This window comes from Tetrapisispora phaffii, chromosome 2 (genome assembly GCF_000236905.1).
Source record: "Tetrapisispora phaffii CBS 4417 chromosome 2, complete genome".
Taxonomy (NCBI): domain Eukaryota; kingdom Fungi; phylum Ascomycota; class Saccharomycetes; order Saccharomycetales; family Saccharomycetaceae; genus Tetrapisispora; species Tetrapisispora phaffii.
Window position 1 is genome coordinate 758018 of NC_016521.1, and position 22713 is coordinate 780730.

Genomic DNA, 22713 nt, shown 5'->3' on the forward strand with positions numbered 1-22713 from the left:
TGGAATCTCCTACGTAAACTCTTGTTGCCTTGAAAAGACAGAGATAAATCGCCGTGGCAAGATGTGGAACTAGATGGTCGTGTTAAAAATTGCATCTCTCACCTTTTCCTTTTCTGCCTTTATTACCTTATTCGTTGCGGGTCTGGCTAAAATGGATGAATACATGAGAAAAAGAAAGGATTCTCAATTGGCTCTGTGAAAAATAACCTAAACAGGAAATTCTTTAGAATACTATAATATTTGGTGACCGCTTCCAGTTCTGAGGTTTAATCATGCGTGCTTGTGTTTCTGTCCATTTATTGCGCCGCAAACAACCACGGACAACAGTGACAGTGAGCTAGGTTTACCTGCAGTGGCAAATCGTCTTGTTTTTTTTCTTTTTTCTTTTTCTCTGTTTACCAAATGCATATGCTATTTTTCCCAAGGTGAGTGGTACATGTGTTTGCCAGTGATACTATTTTAACTTTACGTCGCTCTTTTTACACAGGTTCATATAACAGAAAGCCGCTATGCTCGTCGGATTAACAGAGCACATCCAAAACAAGTTCATTATATACGTATTTTTGTATTTGTTATCATTTCCTTTTATGTATACTTGTTTACCTGGTAACAAATAAATAGCGATTGGATACAGTATACCCTGACACAGAAGTGTCTATCTATAGACTTCAGGTCGTTTTTGGGTTATAAAAGATCTTGACTACTAGAAGCGATACAGTAACTGAGTTATTATTGTTTACACCCGTATGTGTTTTTCTAAACCTCACAAAACGGGATCATATATACGACCCATCGCTAGTAATACTCTTGCTCTCTTGCACAAGTTATACTAAAAAATGATAAAGTTCAATGAGGTGAATATATGCACACCCATACACACAGCTGTACGCGTGACATTAAACACACGGTGTCAGGACGTATGGTGGGAGGAAATGCGTAGCGCGCTAAGGGTGAACAATCCCACTCAACTACGCGATACTGACTTTATACAAACATATATGAACGAGCTTTTAGTTATTATTTTCCCAAATTGTGAACAATGTAAACAGCAATCCAGACTTAATATCTACTCTTCAATAGTACTAAAGACAAGCGAATTGCAAGACAGATAGTTCAGATAGGCCAGCAGTTGCAGTTGTAGTTGGACACACTTCCATGTTTACTAAACTGGTTATCGAATCCATCAGTAGTTACATCTCACGTAAATATATATTACTTTTAAGTTAAAAATGCTTATGTAGCATGACTTCCCAACAAGCTGGTGAACAATAAATAACACCATCAACAAAGAGGAGGCATGCATGCCATCGGACACTGTCGCAACACAAAAACCAAACAGCATTAACAGGGTAACCGTAGCGGGGTAAGAAGAGTTTGCCAATTTGTTTTTCGATGTCAATTTGAAAAAAATCGTACACGATGATATAAAAATATTCTTGGAAGAAAATTTTTTTCCATCACAGTAAGAAAACGTTGCTTTGACGTTAATAATGATGATGATATTGAAAAATTTAACTGCAATTTGAGATGAGATGAGATGAGATGAGCTGGAATCTATAATGATTAGATGAGTTTAATAGAGGATTGTGGTGTTATCGTTATAGTATTTTAGAGTATGTATCAATAGTATATACGTTCCTTGTAATGATTAATATATATATAGTTCCGATTGATATTGGAGAAGGTTTCTTTATTTGACTCAAGACAGGACTAGTATCTATTTTGCACATACCAAAATATATATCTAAATATATAGATATCCATTCTCGAAAGACTTTTTATTTTGTGCATTCATCATGGCTCTAGCTATTTCTCACGAGGACACCCAGATTTTGCTGAAGGACAAAAATGTTATACAGGAATCTGTCTTAGATAAATATAGAACTGCAGGCCAAGTCGTGCAAACTGCCTTGAAATATATCACTGGATTGATTAACGATTCTTATCATTACAAGAAATCAAAAGTGTTATCTATTTCTGAACTATGTTTGCTTACTGATTCATTCATCCTAAACTGTTTATCTCAATTTTATACAAACAAAGTCAATGAAAAAGGTATTGCTTTCCCAACTTCTATTGATGTTAACCAAATTAGTAACGGTTGGTCTCCAGAAATTGAAGATTCTGAAAACTTAAAACATTGGAATAGAAATTTGAAAGATACAGAACTACAATCCACCGTCACTGGTCTATTAAACGAAGGCGATGTTGTTAAAATCACCTTAGGTGTTCACATCGATGGTTATACTTCCCAAGTCTCTCACACTATGATCATATACCCAGTTGATGAAACCAATACCAAGCCAACTGGTCCATTATTAGGTGGTAAAGCCGATGCTGTTGCCGCTGCTCACATTGCTGTTGAAACTGTAAACTCGCTATTGAACTGTGCTTTAACTCCAGAAAAATTACCTCCAACTTTAGGTTCTTCTGCTCAAAGCATAAACGGTCAATTACTTAGATCAGTCGTGGACACCATTGCTCGCTCATACAACTGTTGCGTTGTTCCAGGTTCCCGTATTCGTAGAGTTAGAAGATTCTTAGCTGGTCAAAACGAAGGTATCGTTGCCGAAAGAGATTTCAAAGGTGTTGTATGGGCAGAATCTCACCAAGAAGCTGAATTAGTTTCTCAATCCGATTCTGTCAAGGATTTATCAATAATCGAACGTGGTCACTCCGAATTAACTAATGCTTCTGCTATCCCAACCGACCAATTCGTGGTCCAAGCTGGTGAGGCTTATTTAGTTGATATTAAAATGGCTTCTTTAGAAAAGTGTCCAAAGAGAGGTCTAGTCACATTAGAAACTATTGATAAGTTTACTGGTAAAACTGATAATGTTAATAGTTTAATCGCTAGACCAACCATATTTGTTAGAGATTATGCACACACTCATATTTTAAAGTTGAAAACATCTAAACAATTATTATCCAAGATCGATAAACAAGGTGTCTACCCATTAAAATTATCTAACTTATCAAAGCTTGCTTTGTCTAAGGATATTACTCCAGACGAATTGAATGAATTGAAAAGAGAATTAAGATCTTCAAGATTAGGTATGAATGAAATAGTCAATAACTTCTTATGTATTGAAGCTCCAATTCAAGCTGCTAAATGGGTTCCCTGGGATCATATTTTAAAAGTTACAAATCCAAATGGTAACCTAAGTTACGATGCTACTGCTTCTTTAACTTTACCAGGACATGAATTGCCATTACCAAAGTTAGGCGTTTCAGCTTTGAAATTAAGACAATTGATGACTTCCAGTAAAGAAGCTCTTTCAATTCCAGTTGCTCGTGAATCCAACACTATTTTATTATGTACTGATGATGTTTCTTCCGGTGAAGGTCCAGAATTATTGAAGTTAACTGGTGGAAGCAAGACTTGTCCACCAAGTTGGGTTCATTCCAAGTATGAATTAGATCCTCAAGATTCAATTGTTCAAGGTATTTTCCAACTGGCGTCATTATCTAAGGATAAGAGATTCGGTTTATCATCTAGAGAAACACAGCCAATGAAGAATCTACATAATAACACTAAGTCTGCATCTGATTCAATGCAAATGTAATAACATATTCTTGCATGAAAGTTTTATAGTTTCAAATATATTGCCATAATCACTAAGATAGTATAAATTCAATTGTACATTATTTTTATTATAAAAATTAATTATTTTATCATTTGACCGATCAATCATATAAATGTATATATGCCTGTAAACAAATTTAATTGATATGTTATTGTAAATAACTGAGAGTAATAAATTTTATGGGGTAATTGTTGGTTGCTTACAAATGAGCGTAATTTATATACTTAATTTAGATATAAACTATGCTATAATTGAATTTTGGAATTTTTTTATATTTAATATATTCATTAGCGACACATAAGGTTATGTAAAATATAATAAAGATAATAGAAACTAGATATTAATGTAAATAAAATCCTTCAATGAACAAGATAAATAAACCTTTTCATTATAATCCTTACTCTATTAGTATTCTTTTAATTTTTTTTGCCGAAATGATTTATATTCACTCATAGTTTTTAATAATATATATACATCACTCATCAAAATAAATCTTCATAAATTAAAAAAAGCTGAGGAAAAATAAATGATCTAACAATATAAAGAGAATTATTATTATTATTATTATATAATAATATTAAATCATGTCGCATGTGCTCTATTTTTCTTTCAGATTTTAATATTTTTGCCTACTTATTTAGGAGCTTGAGCTTGAGCTTCATCAGATGGTTGTTCAGCTTGGTTAGATTCGGACATGTCTGAGGTCCATAGAGTTAAGTTGTCTCTTAATAGTTGCATAATCAAAGCGCTATCCTTGTAAGATTCTTCAGATAAGGTATCTAATTCAGCAATAGCGTCATCAAAAGCTTGCTTAGCTAAGTGACAAGCCTTGTCTGGAGAGTTTTGAATTTCATAGTAGAAGACAGAGAAGTTCAAAGCCAAACCTAATCTAATTGGATGTGTTGGAGGTAGTTCAGTGGTGGCGATCTCGGAGGCAGTCTTATAGGCTTCTAAAGAAGAATCAGTGGCTTTGTCTCTGACATCTCCACTGGAGAATTCAGCTAAGTAACGGTAGTAGTCACCCTTCATCTTGTAGTAGAAGACCTTGGATTCACCAGTGGTAGCATATGGAATTAAGTGAGAGTCTAAGACAGATAAAATGTCATCTGAGATCTTAGTTAGTTCAGTTTCGATCTTGGAACGGTAAGTTCTAATCAAACTAACTTGATGTTCAGATTTTTCTTTAGATTCTTCTTTTTGTTCAATAGAGGAAACAATTCTCCAAGAAGCTCTTCTAGCACCAATGACGTTTTTATAAGCAACAGATAATAAGTTTCTTTCTTCAACAGATAGTTCTTGACCGGAAGAGGCAACAACCTTCATGTTTTCGACCATTTCTTCATATCTTTCGGCTTGTTCAGCTAATTTAGCTAAATAGACGGAATCTTCACGACTTTGAGACATTATTATAGTATTTGTATTTGTATTTTATTGATTTGTTTTGTAAAGCACGTTGTTAAAAAAAATATATTAAATTTTTGAATAGATTTTATTTTTCTTCCTTTTAATAATGAATTAATATTTTTCGATATCTTAGAGTTAAAGGGAGGATATTAGTTGAGAAATAAAATTAAAACACTGGTAATAATAATAATAATTTAATATCTATAATAAAATAATACTTTTGAAATTTGAGATAATATTTTTTTCAAATAAAAAATTTCAAATTAAATGATAATTGTTAGTAAAAACGGACAAAAGAATTACAATTCAATGATATAAATTCGGTTAATGAATAAAATTTAATATAATCCAATTAATTGTACTCGAAATTATAATTTGGTTTATGTTTTTATTTTTTTTTTTCTTGGAGAAGGGGTTGTTTACGCCATGAAAAAAAAGAAGATCAAAATTAGAGTTATTCCTAATATTTGTTATTTATATATATCCACAGTTCCAGTAATATTCTAAAAAATGAATTTTCAAAAAAAGAAAACACACATGAAAATTTGGGAAAATAAATAACAATAAAAATAATAACCCAAATTCTATAATCCCAAAAATTCTAAATAATTGGTAAATTTTAAAAAAAAAAAGAAAAAGAAATAAAAAGACTAATCATATCAAATTTGTCAAATTTCACTTCTAATTTTTTTTAAAACGGTTTCTCATTAAAATTTCGAAATATGTTAATATCCGAACAAAGAAAGAACCAAACAAATTTAAAAAAAACACTCATACAAATTATACTATAACCACCAAGTATCTTTATAATTTTATCTCTATGGAATTTATTATAGTTTATTTGCATTTAGTGATTTGTTTATTTTCTAAGTTTGTTGGGTAGCAATGTAGGAAAAGAGCTACACAGAAAGACACATACCAGCTCCTTACTCTGAAAATAAAGAGAAGAAACGTTGAGCGAGGTCTTGCGCTGCGTGACTCTGTATTTCATGATTTTGAATGACGAATGGGGGGTCTCCGCAGACAAACACCAATACAAAAGCAAATTAGTTTTTGAAGTTTTATGAAAAAGGTAACAATTGAGAGAATAAGCCGTACAATAAACATAGAGTCCTTGTACGTGTTCTTGTCAGAGCAGAAGTTCGAAATGGGTATTTGCACGGATGGAGAAATTGTTGCTAAGACCGGTACCGTAGAGAGAACGAGAACAGAAAGAAAAATCAAATAATAACGAACAACATGGTGACGTCCCGTCCCTACAATGATTTCTCACCATGGTTTTTTACTACTTCATGTAATGCAATAGATCAATGTAAAGACTGTAAAATACAGCACAGTGAGATCATTTATTGTTTTTTCTTGTGTCCGTTCAGGTTTTCTCTCTCTTTCCCTTTTACAGTGAAGCAACATTGTAACAGTAAAATAATTATCACTTTGCCTCTTTTCCTTAAAAAAAAGAGGTATCAGGAAGAACCAATTAGAATAAAATTAATAATTTGTGGTTCCACTATTTTCTGATACTCTGTTGTTGTAGTCAATTACTGTAATCCTTTCCGTTCCGGTTCCTCTGCTACTCTTTATCTCACGGGCATCCACTATTTTTGACTTTCGTTTTTCTCTTTAAATTTTTTCCGTGTTTTCTGGCTTTGTTCGCGTTTTCATTACCAATCAGAAATGGTGAAATAAAAGCGAATAAGAATGAAAAACAGATTCTGGTAAATCAGCATAGCAATGTATGATTTACATGACTATAATGCGTTGTGGTACCTATTGTTGTCACTACTGTACTCTCTTATCATATCATAAAATTGGAAATGAAATCTATTATTTGCCACCCTGATAATCAAATAAGAAATAAAAGAAAAAACATTAACGGTCAAAAGGAAAACCCACGAAAATAAATCATGCGCACGTGACGATTATTTAGCGGTTCTAATTTTTCTTTTTCTTTTTGTTTTTCAATTTCTTGAAATTTGAATTGGCAACTTAAAAGAAAAACAGCCCTTTAAAAATTTCCAATGCACGCTATACTAATAATAGACATAATTATTGAATCAAAAAGGCAGTACAGTGTAGTTCTAATTATCATCTCTTTATTGTCCCTTAATCATAAAATATAAATAATATACATATAAAACTTGTGTTTGCTTCTGTTAGTATCATCCACATTAACCCTTGCTTTCAGTTACTCTCTCTCACTCTCTATATGTAGCATTGCGTGTGCGAGGGCGACGCATATTCTATATAATGATTCAATTCATCACAACGACATATTATCAAAAATAATATGCAGCTGTATGTCAATCAATAAAATCATTACGTCCATATAAACACCTTCTAGTGTTGTGATCAAATGGTTTTCTTTCAATTTTTTTTTGGATTTAATATCATTTATTTATTCAATACGAATTCATAACTCCTTGAAAATATACATACCTTATTTTTGGCTTCTTTTCAGTTTAAGTTCCTTGTTATATAGAAATAGACTCAGTAGACAATGAAGTATATATACCAACAATTAATTCATTTCACGTAATAAATAAATACATAAATAAAATATATTAAAGTAATAAATAACACTTACATATATATATATATATATATATATATATATACTATTCATTATGCGTTAAGGCCACAGCGGGAGAAAAGTTAAAAACAAAAGATTGTCCTATTGCAGTTTACCATAACATAATGGAAAACAACTGTACACGACGATAAAAAAAGACAAGAAAAAATTACACGCGTCTAGAGAACAATTACTATTCAACCTCTCCCCACCCCCCACCTCATAATTGACGGGCGGTCAGGTCGCCCGATCACTCTCAGACACAATAATCTCCCTCTATACTACATGGTTAAAAATTATTTATAGTAGTGATCATTTTATTATTTTCCCGTTCTATGTGTGTTTTTGGTTTGATGCCTCCCAAGGAAAAGCTACATGTTCATATTGTTGTTTCATATACATTTACGTTCTTATTATTACCGTTTCTAGATGGTTTTATGGTTGCATCCTACATGACAACCTCACCGTGTAACTTTTGAGTAGCGAATCCTGATATCTATTGTGGTCGTCTGCTTGCTGAAACTTGTTCTGTCTGTAAGTGTTTATCTCTGTATATTTCTAGATAACTATTATTTCTGGAAAAAAAGCAGTAGTTTTACGCAATGTTAATTTGAAAATTTAGAGTATATATAAAAATAAGGCATATATGGATGCAACAAATTTTACAGTTTGTGTAAAATAACTGGTTTTATAGTGTAGTGGTTATCACTGTCGGTTTTGATCCGACCAACCCCGGTTCGAATCCGGGTAAGACCTTTTTTTATTTTTGATAGTCTCGATTAATATACCAATTGTCTTATTCACGAAGCTATTTATTTATATTCACTAAATCGCCCCCATCCTGTAAGGTAAGATAATTTTAATTCTATCATTTTTACTGTTAACAATACTAAAGTTTATATAATATGACTGTCTAATACTCATCAAGATTAGTGTGGATGAGATTGTGTTTTTCAAGGTAATCAATATAACTTGCCCACAATTTCGTGTCTTTTTTAAGTATATTTTTATTACCAATCATAATTAAACCATGTTTGGCTCTCGTCAATGCAACATTCATTCTTCTCTTATCACTAACAAAACCAATTTTATTTTCTTTATTGTTTCTAACACAAGAAAATATAATAAACCCTTTTTCATGACCTTGGAATGAATCAATTGTAGAAATAAAAACTCCATTTATAATATTGATTGTGTTGACTTTATTTCCATCATTTGATAAACCACTAGTCTTTGCTCTTAACCTACTATTCAATAGGTCAAGGTCATCAACTTCTCTCTCCATCTCAAGTCTTTCAGGATTGACTACGAGATCTTTTTGTAACGTTTCCGAAATAAGATCCCTTTGAGCAGAATATGGAGTGATGATACCGATTTCTGTACGAGGAACATTCTTCTCCAAAATTAATCTATAAATAAACTTCACAATTTCCTTAACTTCATGCTTATTGGTGTAAGTAAAACCTCTAGAGCCTCTGTTATAATTAAATACTTTGTTTTCCAAACCTTTATCGCATTGATGGAAATATAAAGGATGCTCAATACCTGGCCATTTCTTTTGCTCTTCTGTGACACCATCAAGTAATTTATTATCATAGAACTTTTCAATTGGGAACCGGCTGATTTGAGGATGCATTCTGTATTGAGTATCTAACATATGAGGATTTTTGTAAGAACCGTTCAATAAGATTCTTTCAAATAAAGACATCTCCAACTGTGGCACATTACTAAAGCTTGATAATTGCTTTTCATCTCCAACAAATACAAATGTACGAATACCAGGCAAGGATAGTGGAACTAATGTAGACATTTCTGAGGACTGGGTCGCTTCATCCATTATAACAACAGGAACTTCCTTAATAGATTTTAATTGACGACCACCGGCAGCAATGTTAGTCGTTAACAAAATTTGTGCTTGTGATACATATCTATCTGATATATTGTTCTGTTCAGTCATCAACTTATTTAACTGATTTTTGGAGACATCCTTAATCCTCCCAGAACGTACTTTTATTAAAGTGTCTATCCCATTTTCCGATAATTGATCATTTACAATATTATGTAAACAAATTTTACCAAGCGGGTGATCTTTACCATATTGTTGTTCTTTACCCTCAGATAAAATTCTTAATATCTTTATATCTGGTTTTGATTCCAATAATTTCTCAGCAATATTATCAATTGCAATATTACTAGCAGCAACACACAAAATAGGAAATGAATTAAAGTTTTTAATCATTTGTAAAATTATTTCCTCGATAGTAGAAGTTTTACCAGTACCTGGAGGTCCTTGTAAAATTGTTATGCTATTATTAAGAACGTGCTGGATAGCTGATTTTTGAGAATCGTTAAGCGTTTCCTTTGAAAATTGAATTCTATTTTTGAAATCAATTTGTCTAACAGGCTTAACACCAAGTAACAAAGCAACAAAGCGCTGATTTTTAATACTTGTCATTGCAAACATAATTCTGTTTGTTTGGGCAGAACATGGTAAAATTTTGAATTCTTCATTTCGTCTTGTGTTAGGTAACTTTTGGTTGTTCCAGTAAAATAATTCCAACAATATTTGAATGTTACCTCTTCTAGAGGCAACTTCCTTAACATAACAATACCAGACTTGAGTTTCTTCTTGGTTGGATAACATGATAACTTGTCTATTGATAAAAGGTAGTACACCCAGTTTTGCAAATGTTGGTGATAACATTTTTTCAATTTCAGGATTATTATTTTGTTTAATATGAATGACAAATACTCTTTCGGTATCTTTTCTTGGCCATATTATTTCAAAATTTTGTATAAAATCTGCTTCAAGTTTTTGTTCCAGGAATAAAGCATGGGAAAAATTCAAGAAATAGGATTCTAAATCTGCATATGTCATCTGTGGTATATATTTTGTGAATTCTTTTATTGGAACACCTTCTTCAATTTCTTCTACTTTATTATTACTGTTATTTGTTTTTTTAGCTTCCTTTACTTTATCTGCTGAATTATTTCCATTACCCTTAGTTGCATTCGAAGTAACTCTTTTGGATATTTCATCACGTATTTTTTCGGATTGGTTTCTATTTCCAGTGTTTTTAGTGCTTTTGCCATCATTTTCCTTTGTATTTGAATATTTTTTATTCTTTTCATTTGAGTCACCTTTTTTTGGTAATGATTTATTGTCCAATTTTACTGATTTTGGACCATTTGCAACACTATTTGAGTCCTCATGAGATTTAAATGTAAAATTAGAAGAAGTATTTTTGTTTCCCTTCTTATCGGGTTTGGACCTAAACTCAGCTCGTTCTTGTCTTGCTGATGTATTGTTCACCTTTTTTGCAGGCGAATTTATAGTTTTTACCCCATGGCTTTTATCTGATCTATTTGATGACGTTTTTAAGTTTCTTGAGCTTTTAGCAATAGTTGCGTTCGCGGAGCTCTGTCTTTTGGAAGAAGTAGAAGCATTATTGTTTTGTCTTAATGTAGATGGTTTTGTTTGCGATTTTGAACTTGACATTGATGATATGCTCTGTCCAAATGATTTTGAAGTAGGAATTAATTTACTAGGGGTAGGAGAACTGGAAGATGCTCTTATTCCTTTGAATGAATCTAGACTAATGGAGTTTGTACTTTCGATTATATTATTCATTTTTTTTGTTTCATAAGCACGCTTTGCCATTTGTTCATGCACAGTCAATACTTTTTTTGGTTTACCTTCGCCTTTTTTCCCTTTATCTCTACCCTTCTTTTTACCTCTACCCATTTTCCTTCCTTTTCTTTTTTGTACTTTATTGACTTTCTTAGTTTCTGGTATACCTAAAAACAAATAAAGGAATCTTCCACTACTTTCTGATATATAGTCATTCAGGAGAGTCTTTCTATTAACTGATTCTTTTTGCAAACATTGATCACATAATACATTTTTACGAGAATTAACATTTAAATGCGATTCTTTACCACAATTTCCACAAACGCAATCCCTAACTTTCAAGTAATTTGACCAGCTCTTCAAGATAGACCCATTTGACAACGAATAACATGTGTTGGGCTTTTCATTCTCATTCGCATATTCCTTCTTAAAACAGGTATTACATAATAAAGCCATATCTTCACCACCAAAACGAATAATCTGCAATTGATGTATATTTGAATCCGAACATTCTTCACAAGAAACATCCTCATCTCTTAAAATATCTGTAATTGCCTTGTGGCGAGTAGATGATAAATGTTTCATCATAGACTCTGCATCGAGCACTTGAGAACACGTTAAACATTGAAATTTTGACATATCCTGTTGAGGTTTTCTGGAATTACTACCAATTTGCTTCGACATTTTCAATGCATCAGTCTATTCCAAGTTTTAATATAATGAAGATATGTAATTTATTACATATATTATATATACCTTAAAAACATTCTTCTATTAACTACATAATCTGTAATGGAAAATTTCACTATTAATTAATTGTTCCTGATGACATTAATGAATTTTTCAGCCGCTATCAAGCCCGCCTGTGCACGTGACAAATTAAAGGTTATCTCGTTTCTCTTCGCAAGTATGATCACAGGTTATATAGTGTCAATTAACACACTACAAACATACAGATATAGAGATATAACAATATCTTTAAATTTTGCATTACAGACATAATGTTAACTAAACGCATTACAGGTACTGAATTATTTAGAAGATTATATCCTCTTATTGCATATAATTTATTTATAACTCACAAGTTTCTCCTGACAAACTGTTCTTGATGGGCTTATTTGTTTGGAAAATGAAGGGCTTCTACTAACAAACCACGTAGAAATGCCTTTTGATTAATTACCAAATGCTAAAAGTTTAAGGTGAAAAAGTACAAAAATTGAAAAACTAAGAATATTGAAAACTTTACTGCACACAATTTAAGATATACTTAATTAATAATAGATTTGATATTATAAATATCTATCTATATATATATATATATATAACTGACATTCGTGTAATCCTTAATATCTATATTAAGAACCGTAAAAGAGAACTCAGACCACCAGTATTATAGATATATACAATGGCAGTAATAAGTATTAATGACCAAGATCAGTTCACTAAACTAACCACTACTGAAGCAAACGGTCGTTTGATTTGTTTGTATTTGTACACAAATTGGGCAGAACCATGTAAAGTTATGACGGAAGTTTTTCAAACCTTGAGTGAGGATCCAACTAATTCTAATATTTTGTTTCTATCTACAGATGCCGATGAATTCAGTGAAATTGCAGAACTATTCAATGTATCTGCTGTTCCTTATTTTATTATTATTCAAAACGAAACTATACTAAATGAAATATCAGGTGCTGATCCAAAGGAATTCATAGCTGCATTAGATCAATGCAAGAAGCAATTAGAGGATGGTAATCTCAATTCAAAAGAAGAAGCAACATCGAATCAAAATGGTAATGATGATGCCGATGAAGGTGAAGATGAAGGTGAAAATGAAGAGACAGAAGAAGAATTAAATGAAAGATTAACTAAATTAACACGAGCAGCACCAGTAATGTTATTCATGAAAGGTAACCCAACAGAACCAAAATGTGGGTTTTCAAGACAACTTGTTGGTATTTTAAGAGAATATCAACTAAGGTTTGGTTTTTTTGATATTTTAAAAGATGATTCTGTAAGACAAGGTTTGAAGAAATTTTCTGACTGGCCAACGTTCCCACAACTATATATCAATGGTGAATTCCAAGGTGGTTTAGATATCATTAAAAGGTCATTAGAAGAGGACAATGATTTTTTTCAAAATGCCCTTGAGTCATGATTTCAATATTATATCAAACACATATATAATATGTAATTAAACAATTAATCATTAATACATAGCAGTACATTTACGAACAGCTTTTTCTATTGGTATTAAACCCGATAGGTCAAGAATTACTTTTACGTAATTAGTTAATTACATAAAAGTGACGGAAATTTTAATATAATAACAATGTTTGTTTTTAGTTATTCATGTAAAGTGTGATATATGCGCCATGAAAAATATAAAGATATCATGTAACTACCTATAGATCATCTAGATCAGAATCTGACAGTGATTCATTTATTCTTTTTGAATTAAGTTCTTTCGTCAATGGTTTTTTTTGCGAAAGAATTTCATATAAAGAGTCATCTTCGTCCTCATCAAGATGTGAAGTTTCAGCAACGTGTGTTTTGTTTAAAAACTCTCCATCTGATGAATCAATAATTGGGTCATCCTCGAAATCTGCTTCTTTATCTAATTCCACATTGGATATGTCAAGTTCATAACGATTTGTAAGAAAATTATTGTCATATTTCTCAGAAAGTACTTTTAGTCTTGATTGCTTCTGTTCCATTAAATTAGTTATGGACTGAGGTAGCTTCAAGCTTTCATCATCTACCGTTGACATAACCTCTTCATTGCTTATTATTTTTATATCACCTCCAAATCTGTTTAATAGGTCAACATTTTCATCAATTTTGAAGTAGTCTTTATTCTTTTCTATTATTTCTGCCTTTCTTCTTCTAGAAGCCTTTGAATCAGATAATGTTTCTAAATAATACGCCAATGATTTCTTTTTGAAATTCCTTATCTTTTTAATATATGGTGAATAATAACTATCATACAAAATGGTATTGTACATCGATTTTGACTCCTGGTACTTGTACATGGAAACATTCATGTAATCCTCCGATTCAATAATGAATTCTTGTTGCAATCTTTTAATTTTCCATTCTCTTGAGAACTTAGGTTTTCCACTTTGATGATCTTTCGATTTAAATTGATCATACGAGTATCTAATTAACCTAGCCGAATGCTCTAGTAACTCTACACTAGTATCATATCGATCCGAAAGACTTAGTGCATCTGTAATTGTTGAAGCCATGTCAATAGAAAATTTCCCTTTATTAGGCACATCATAATTTTCTAACAACCCTAATTTAAAATTATTACTATTTACTAAATTACTAGACCCTTGAAATAAATCATTTATCAGTTCATTGTCATCGGATATTTCTTTGGAACCATGTATGATTTTACCAATTGCATGGAAGAAGGATATAGCCTCATTTCTCGTAAACATTGATAAATTAGTAGATGACGATGCCCAAAACTCGAATGCTGCAATCGAAGAACGAAGGTCTCCGGATATTAAAGATAACTCCTTAATAAATAGTTCTTTAACTTCCCATTTATTGTTCTGTTTTAATAAATCTTTGTTCTCAGTCGCAAGCATAGTCAAGTGTTTTTTCATTAGAGTCGCATTGATTGGATTAAACTTCAACCTTTTTAGCCTTGGATTATTCAATAACTCTCTTCCTAAAACTGTTTCTGCATTAAATATAGTATCTACGCTAAAGGAATTTATGTTACTTTTTTCAGTTGATTTTATCTCACACTCAGTCAAACAAACCACAAGAGGAGGAAGCCTGGCGTCATTACTATATAACCACTCCTCTAAAGACTTTCTAAATGCCATTCTTGTATCCATATGAAATATGTTGGGGAGTTCTTCCACTAATATAAGTGACAAGTTATTACCTGTTTTATATTTTGCATTTCTCAGAAATTGGTCAAAGCTATTAACAGTCGATGAATTGAGCTCAATTGTATCATTTTCATATTTGGTTATAAATTGGTTAGAGTTAATATCAGGTGACGAAAATGAGCGAAGAGATGTATAAACGCCTTGATTAAATCTGTATCTAGGAATTAATTTTTCTGCCAATTTTTCAATTATTGTACTCTTGGATGACCCACTAGGACCTGTAATCAATAAGACTCGAGTAGAGCTTCTACCACTTAACATATTTTCTAATTCATTCTTTACATCCTCTAACTTTCTTTTATGAATTACAACATCCTCTAAAGTTTTAGGAGAATACTTAGAATACCAAGGTATGCTCTCGATATTATACTTAGGCTCATCATTAGCTTCGTTTCTTATCATCGTACCTCCATTATCAGACTGTCCAGTTTCAGTTTTCTTTCTAGCAGTATTAATGTATCTGTTTCTATTGTTAGTTTTAGTTGGAGATGCTGGTTTTGAAGTATTCCATGTGACATTTTGAGATTGCAATGAGCTTAGTCCTCTCTGAAGAGTTGGTCTTTCCATATACTACAAAAATGTTTATAATAGAGTTCAACTTAAATCACTCCCGCTGGATGTTTGCAATATAAACCCTTATCGTCTAACCTGTTATCTTAAATAAATCTGAAGTGATAAGCACGACCCAGATTATTAACCTTACAACAGCTATTATTAAATCAAGACAGTAGTCATCTTCATTCTTGAAGTCGGTTTCATGACGCTTATTCTTATGGTACTATTTACTGAAATACAAAACTATCGCGTTAAACGAACATTACAGATTTTATAAACTAAGTGAACTTTAAAGCTGATGCATAACAAATTCATTTGCTTATAAAACAGTTTCTATACAAAAATGGTTTTTAAGTTCAGACTTATAAATATAATCCCTTTCAAAATTAATACATATGTATTATCAACATTAAAAGAAAATACCTTGAAAGTTCGACCTTGAAAAAATGGAGTCAGAAAGAGAAATGGATAGAAAACGAATTAAAGAAATATATAGAAGCGATGAGATGTCAAATTTGGTTTTAACTTCAAATAAACAGTCGAAAAGTGGAGAGAAGAATAATATAAAAGAAGCAGAAGCATCGCAGCCGAAATCTGTGGCCGGTGTAATCTCCAAAAATGATATGGGATCTGCTATGAAACATGATCTGGAAACTTCATCACTAAAAGACGAATTATCATTAAATATCCAAACTTATCCTGGGGATGCTGCAAATAAAAAAGAGGATCTACAACCAAAAAATACTAGTAACAGATATGGTAATACTTTATTGGATCTCGATGAACTAACAGAAATCAAATACCATCCAACAAATGACACAACTTTCTTGATATATGAAGAAATTCTACAGTGGGTCATCTCGATTATTGGGAATGATATACCGCATCAAGTTATAATAGAAACTACAGATTTATTAATATCATTATTTAAAGAAGATGAGGAGAACACACATGACACTCAAATGAAATTAACGAAAATTGAAGAAATTTTGCAAATGCCAATTAATAAATTGAATTTCCAAAGTCTAATGAAATTAATGAACAATATAACTGACTATAGTACTCAAAAATATGAATCTAGCAATACAAAAACTGGTAATGCCATTGCCGTGGTATCTTCAGAAGATGAAGATGACACTCAAGATCAACCTGAACTTGACTTCCAGGAACATCACACAAATATCGATACCAAATTTATCACAAAAAAAGATATAGGAAGAAATGAAACTACTGATTCTCATGTACTCAATTCCTCAAAGAGTAATATAATATTAGGCACAACAAATTATAAAATATTTTCAGATACGAAAATTTATGATGTCAACCCTAATTATCTTTATAATATTATCTTCTCCAGTAACCTGAAGAACCCTCACAAAGCTACTATGCCAAATTTTGAAAATATAATTGAGCTGCTTTCAAGTGAACATCTTACCGCATCAGCTCTATCAAAATCGTTAAAAGCACATAAAATTGATATTTCTGATGAGCTAATTGATAATATGATCTTAAACAAGGATAAGTTAAAATGGGGGTTATTATTGTCGAAATCGAATGACAGCGACAAAGACAAAATTATAGAGGAAATGAAAAATAACAACTTATTACCATTAATTGATGAATATTTAAATTATTTCACCGGAAAAGTCAAAAGAAAATTAGAACCATCTAATCAAACTGGATACAATGATAGTGATGACGATACATTTACACCAAAAAGAGCAAAAACACTCTCTAAATCTTTGCAATATTTAAATTTAGAAGAATTTCAGAAGTACAATAGAATTTCAGACGTTTCAGCAAATAAAATTGTATTGCCAAATGGTTCTTTTAAAAGAGTAAAACCTAAATATGAAGAGATACATATCCCACCGCTAAAACAGGTCTTGCTTGATTATACTCTGATTAATATCACAGATCTTCCTAAATGGGCCCAATCTGCATTCCCACCAAATGAAATCGAGGTTTTGAACGCTATACAGAGTAAGGTATATGGTGCTGCCTTTGAAACCGACGAAAACATGCTGGTATGCGCTCCTACTGGTGCGGGTAAGACAAATATTGCGCTTCTAGCTATATTAAGATGCATTTCTAAGCATTTTAGTACATCAAAGGAAACATTACAACTCAACAATTTTAAAATCGTATTTATTGCTCCTTTGAAGGCACTAGTACAAGAGCAGGTAAGAGAATTCCAAAGACGTCTATCCCCATATGGCATTAAAGTGTCCGAGTTAACTGGTGATTCAAACTTATCAAGATCTCAAATCAATGAGACTCAAATATTAGTTTCAACACCTGAAAAATGGGATATTATCACCAGAAAATCCAATGATTTAACATACGTTAATTTGGTTGATTTGGTTATAATAGATGAAGTACATTTATTACACGATCCAAGAGGACCTGTGATCGAATCCATTGTGTCTAGGTCGTTGATAGATGCAAACATAAAGAATCCGAGAATAATGGCTATGTCTGCAACATTACCTAATTATAAAGATGTTGCAAAGTTCTTAAGAGTAAAAGAACCTTATCTATTCTATTTTGATTCCACTTTTCGTCCATGTCCATTATCTCAACAATTTTGTGGGATTACAGAGAAGAGCTCTATCAAAAAAATTAGCGCAATGAATGAAGTTTGCTATGACAAAGTATTAGAATCTGTCACAGAAGGACATCAAGTAATTGTATTTGTTCATTCTAGGAAAGATACTCATAGAACTGCAGAATATTTAAAGAAAGAGTTTTTAAAGAATCATCTTCTAGATAAAATTAAGAAACCTGATGCCGGTTCAAAAGAAATATTGAGAAAAGAAACTGAAACTATTAAAAATTCAAAACTAAAAGATCTATGTACCTTTGGTATCGGTATACATCATGCTGGGCTAGATAGAAGCGATAGATCACTTTCTGAAGATTTGTTTGCGGATGGGCTATTACAAGTTCTAGTTTCAACTGCTACGCTTGCATGGGGTGTTAATTTACCTGCACATACCGTTATCATAAAAGGCACAGAGGTTTATTCACCGGAAACTAGTAAATGGGAAAAATTATCAGCTCAAGATGTTCTTCAGATGTTAGGTAGAGCTGGTAGACCTAGATACGATACTCATGGGAAAGGTATCATTATAACTAATCAAACCGATATTAAATATTACCTTGCTGTTTTAACAAATCAGTTATCAATTCAATCTTATTTATCTGAAAAGTTAGTCGATTGCCTGAATGCTGAGATTGTTCTGGGTAATGTTATAAATATAAATGATGCAAAAAACTGGTTCCAACATACGTTCCTTTATATTCGCATGTTGGTATCTCCAAAAACGTATAACATTCCAAACTTGGAGAATTTTGATTCATTTATGTTTTCTTTAATGCATACTTGTTTTAGAATTCTTCACGATGGTAAACTTGTGGTTTACAATGACAAGGAATTGACAGTGGAAAGCACAGAATTGGGTAAAATTGCATCACATTATTATATCGATCATGAATCGATAAAATTATATTATGATAATATTAATAGTAATATGGACACCTCAGAATTGTTACAAACATTCTCTCTTTCTAGTGAGTTTAAATTTGTTTCAGTTAGAACAGAAGAACGGAAAGAATTGATGACGTTAAAATCTAGATCACCATTCCCGATACCTGAGTCAATGGATGAGAATTCCACTAAAATAATTATACTGCTACAGTCATATATATCAAGGATACAATTTGAAGGGCTAGCTTTAAATGCCGATATGACTTTTATTATTCAAAATGCAGGACGTTTAATGAAGGCAATATATGAAATATGTTTATATAAAAACTATGCCAGACAAACGAAAACTGCAATCTCGTTATGCAAATGCATCGATAACCGCATGTGGTCGGCTAATTCACCTTTGCGCCAATTCAAAGGTTGTCCCAATGAGGTTATCAAGAGAACCGAAGCCTCATATACCCAATGGGATGATTATTTGAAAATACAGTCACCGAGTGAGGTCGGTAAAGCTATCAGATCAGAAAAGAATGGTAAGTTAATATATGATCTTCTTAGACGATTTCCTAAAGTCCAATTAGAATGTCAAGTCCAAACCATAACACCAACTATTTTTCTTTTCGATTTAACTTTTACACCAACATGGATATGGGATAGTCGTTATCACAAAACATCCGAACCGTTTATTATTATTGTGGAGGACTCCGATGGGAAAGAGATTTTGTATTCAAATTATATCTTAATCAATAAAAACGAATTGGGCCAGGACCATATGTTAAGTTTCACTTTAGAGCTACCAAAAAATAATAATTCTCAAGTTCCACCTAATATATTCATAAATATTATCTCAGAAAAATGGATTAAATCATCTGAAACACTTTCAGTTTCATTAGCAAAATTGATAAAACCGAGGAAGTTTACAGCACCAATGAAAGCAAACGATATTGAATTAGTCTTTACTTCAAGGTTACAAGTACCAGAATTCTCAAATGTATTTAACTTTGATAAATTTGACTTCCATATAAGTTCATGTTTTGATGTTTTATATAATTCCAACGACAATATTTTTATTAGTCGTACTGAAAATCCACAAGATTCCACAGGTCCTGAGTTAGCTTTATTGAACCATTGGCGACAGAATAAAGGAAGGGCGATATATATTCACCCAAGTCAAACACATATTGATCATTTAGTTAATGTTTGGCAAGGAAAATTCTCAAAAATTGCTGAAGGTCAGGTCATTCAAAAATTAACCGAAGATGTTTCAATAAATATTAAATTATTGGCACAAAGTCACCTCATTTTAGGGACCCCTGAACAATTAAATTTTCTTTCAAGAAAATGGCCAACACGAAAAAATTTACAATTGGTTGAACTATTAATTTATGATGGTCTTCAAAACGTTCGCAATTCTATTACTGGGTCAGTATATGAAATTTTAATCTCAAGAATGAATTTAATGATTGCACAATTGGAGAAGGATATAAGAATAGTAGGGTTTTCATCACCAATTGCTAATAGCCGTGATTTTGCAGACTTTATTGGAGTTAATAAAAAATTTATGTACAATTTCTCACCTCAAGACAGGATAGAGCAATTGAATGTTGAGTTTATTACTCATAATAATATGGGGTTTAAAACGCCTTCTAACTTATCAAGAAGACAAGCTTTTGATTATATTTTATATAACGGAAAACCTAGAAACTATTCCATTATATATACCCAATCTAGGAAAGAATGTTATAAAGTGGCACGACAATTCGTTTCTTATCTATCATATCAAAATACACAGTCAATTGATAAACCTAATGTTAGTTCTGATGAAGGTATCAAACATATTAGCGACCCTTCAACGAAAAGTGCATTAGATGCAGGAATTGGGATAATTTATGAAGGAATGCCAATCGCGAATTTAGACACTATCTTAAAATTATATAATGATGGTAATATTTCTACTTTATTAATACCATTTGAAAGTGTTAAAATTGCACCGAAATCAAATATTACTATAATTTTGGACACTGAATACTATGATGAGCAACACCGATGCTATTATGATTGCAATATTGATAATGTTAATGAAATGATCTCACATACAGTAGGCAACACAGATACCCATATGGGAATCGTTCTAATTTTTACAAATTCCTATAGAAAAGAATATTACCAAAAATTCATTACCGAACCTGTTCCTGTTGAAAGCAGCTTACTGAACAATATACATGATTATATTTTAAATGAGATATGCACGTCTATTATTGAGAATAAACAAGATTGTATGGATCTTTTAACATATTCTCTGTTTTACCGAAGGTTGCATGCAAACCCCAGTTATTATGGTCTATCTGATGTTTCTGCAGAGGGAATTTCCCAGTTCTTAACAACTTTAGTAAATGATGTTATTGCTGATTTAATCAATTGTTCTTTGATATCTCCGGTCAGTAGACCTGATGCCGATACTATAAATGAAGACAGAGATGAGGAAGGTATTAATAACGATGAAAATTTCATTATTTTACCATTCTCGAATGTGCTTGTCAAATATAATATTTCTTTCTACACAATGAAATACTTCTTGAATAATTTGACTAGTGCTTCCACCTTAAAGGATATACTTTTATTATTATCGAATTCAAGAGAATTCGATACAGTTCCACTCAGAGAAGGTGATTTATCATACCTACAGAATTTAGAAAAACGATTACCATTGAAATTTACTGGAAATATTCATAATGATCCGAGGAAATTTAAATTATTTATTTTATTTCAGTCATATTTTAGTAGAATTTCACTTTCTACTGAACTTAAAAACGATTTACATGCTGTATTAAAACATGTATGTAATTTGACTGCCACGGTGGTTGATATTCTGGCAGGTAATGGGTGGTTAAACTCTACGACAGCAATGGATTTATTGCAAATGTTTGTTCAAGGTGTTTGGGACACAGATAATTCTTTGAAACAGATTCCATTGTTTGATAAGGATATATTAAGTAAATGTGCCGTCAAGGGTGTAGACAGTGTTTATGATTTTATGGCATTAGAAGATGAAGATAGAGAAGAAATATTAAGTATTGATAACATTGAACTTAACAAAATCGCAAATTTTGTGAATAATTACCCTAATATTGAATTAAAGTATCAAATAGAAAACATCAACAGGATAGAAATGAACTCAATTAAAGAAATAATGGTAACAATCTCAAGGGATGAAGAACCTGAATCAACATTGGTGATATCGGAGAAATATCCTTACGATAAGATAGAGAATTGGTGGCTAGTACTCGGGGAATGTGATACTAGAGAACTGTATGCTATAAGAAAAGTGACGCTATCTAAAGAAAGCCAAAGTTTCAAATTACCATTTTCTTTAGATAGGCAGGGAACTCACAAATTAACATTATTTTGTGTCTGTGATTCTTATCTAGATGCCGACAAAGAAGTGTCTTTCGATGTCACAGTTGCTTGATAGCTATATCATAGATATGTAAATATATATATTAGTGTATTATTTAAATCAATTTGATCACGTTCTTCATATCACATAGAATTTTATATGCTTCCTAATT

General features: G+C 31.7%; 6 protein-coding genes and 1 non-coding gene across 7 annotated transcripts; 4 read left to right on the forward strand and 3 right to left on the reverse strand.

Moving 5' to 3' along the window:
* Positions 1-1796: 1796 nt before the first annotated feature.
* On the forward strand, positions 1797-3566 carry ARX1 (putative hydrolase; the record flags this gene model as incomplete). The annotated part of the gene is made up of 1 exon (XM_003684388.1): positions 1797-3566. One exon carries the CDS (start codon positions 1797-1799, stop codon positions 3564-3566), a length of 1770 nt encoding a protein of 589 aa, XP_003684436.1.
* Positions 3567-4220: 654 nt separating this feature from the next.
* On the reverse strand, positions 4221-4991 carry TPHA0B03310 (uncharacterized protein; the record flags this gene model as incomplete). Its single annotated transcript, XM_003684389.1, has 1 exon — positions 4221-4991. The coding sequence occupies one exon, from the start codon at positions 4989-4991 to the stop codon at positions 4221-4223; it is 771 nt and encodes a 256-aa protein (XP_003684437.1).
* A 3253-nt stretch (positions 4992-8244) lies between these two features.
* On the forward strand, positions 8245-8316 carry TPHA0Btrna8Q. The gene has a single exon. It is a non-coding gene; the product is annotated as a tRNA-Gln (tRNA).
* A 157-nt stretch (positions 8317-8473) lies between these two features.
* Positions 8474-11875, reverse strand: ECM32 (RNA helicase; the record flags this gene model as incomplete). The annotated part of the gene is made up of 1 exon (XM_003684390.1): positions 8474-11875. The coding sequence occupies one exon, from the start codon at positions 11873-11875 to the stop codon at positions 8474-8476; it is 3402 nt and encodes a 1133-aa protein (XP_003684438.1).
* Positions 11876-12596: 721 nt separating this feature from the next.
* Positions 12597-13346, forward strand: TPHA0B03340 (PICOT family protein; the record flags this gene model as incomplete). The annotated part of the gene is made up of 1 exon (XM_003684391.1): positions 12597-13346. The coding sequence occupies one exon, from the start codon at positions 12597-12599 to the stop codon at positions 13344-13346; it is 750 nt and encodes a 249-aa protein (XP_003684439.1).
* A 247-nt stretch (positions 13347-13593) lies between these two features.
* Positions 13594-15666, reverse strand: RAD24 (Rad24p; the record flags this gene model as incomplete). The annotated part of the gene is made up of 1 exon (XM_003684392.1): positions 13594-15666. The coding sequence occupies one exon, from the start codon at positions 15664-15666 to the stop codon at positions 13594-13596; it is 2073 nt and encodes a 690-aa protein (XP_003684440.1).
* A 434-nt stretch (positions 15667-16100) lies between these two features.
* Positions 16101-22613, forward strand: BRR2 (ATP-dependent RNA helicase BRR2; the record flags this gene model as incomplete). The annotated part of the gene is made up of 1 exon (XM_003684393.1): positions 16101-22613. One exon carries the CDS (start codon positions 16101-16103, stop codon positions 22611-22613), a length of 6513 nt encoding a protein of 2170 aa, XP_003684441.1.
* Between the last annotated feature and the right edge of the window lie 100 nt (positions 22614-22713).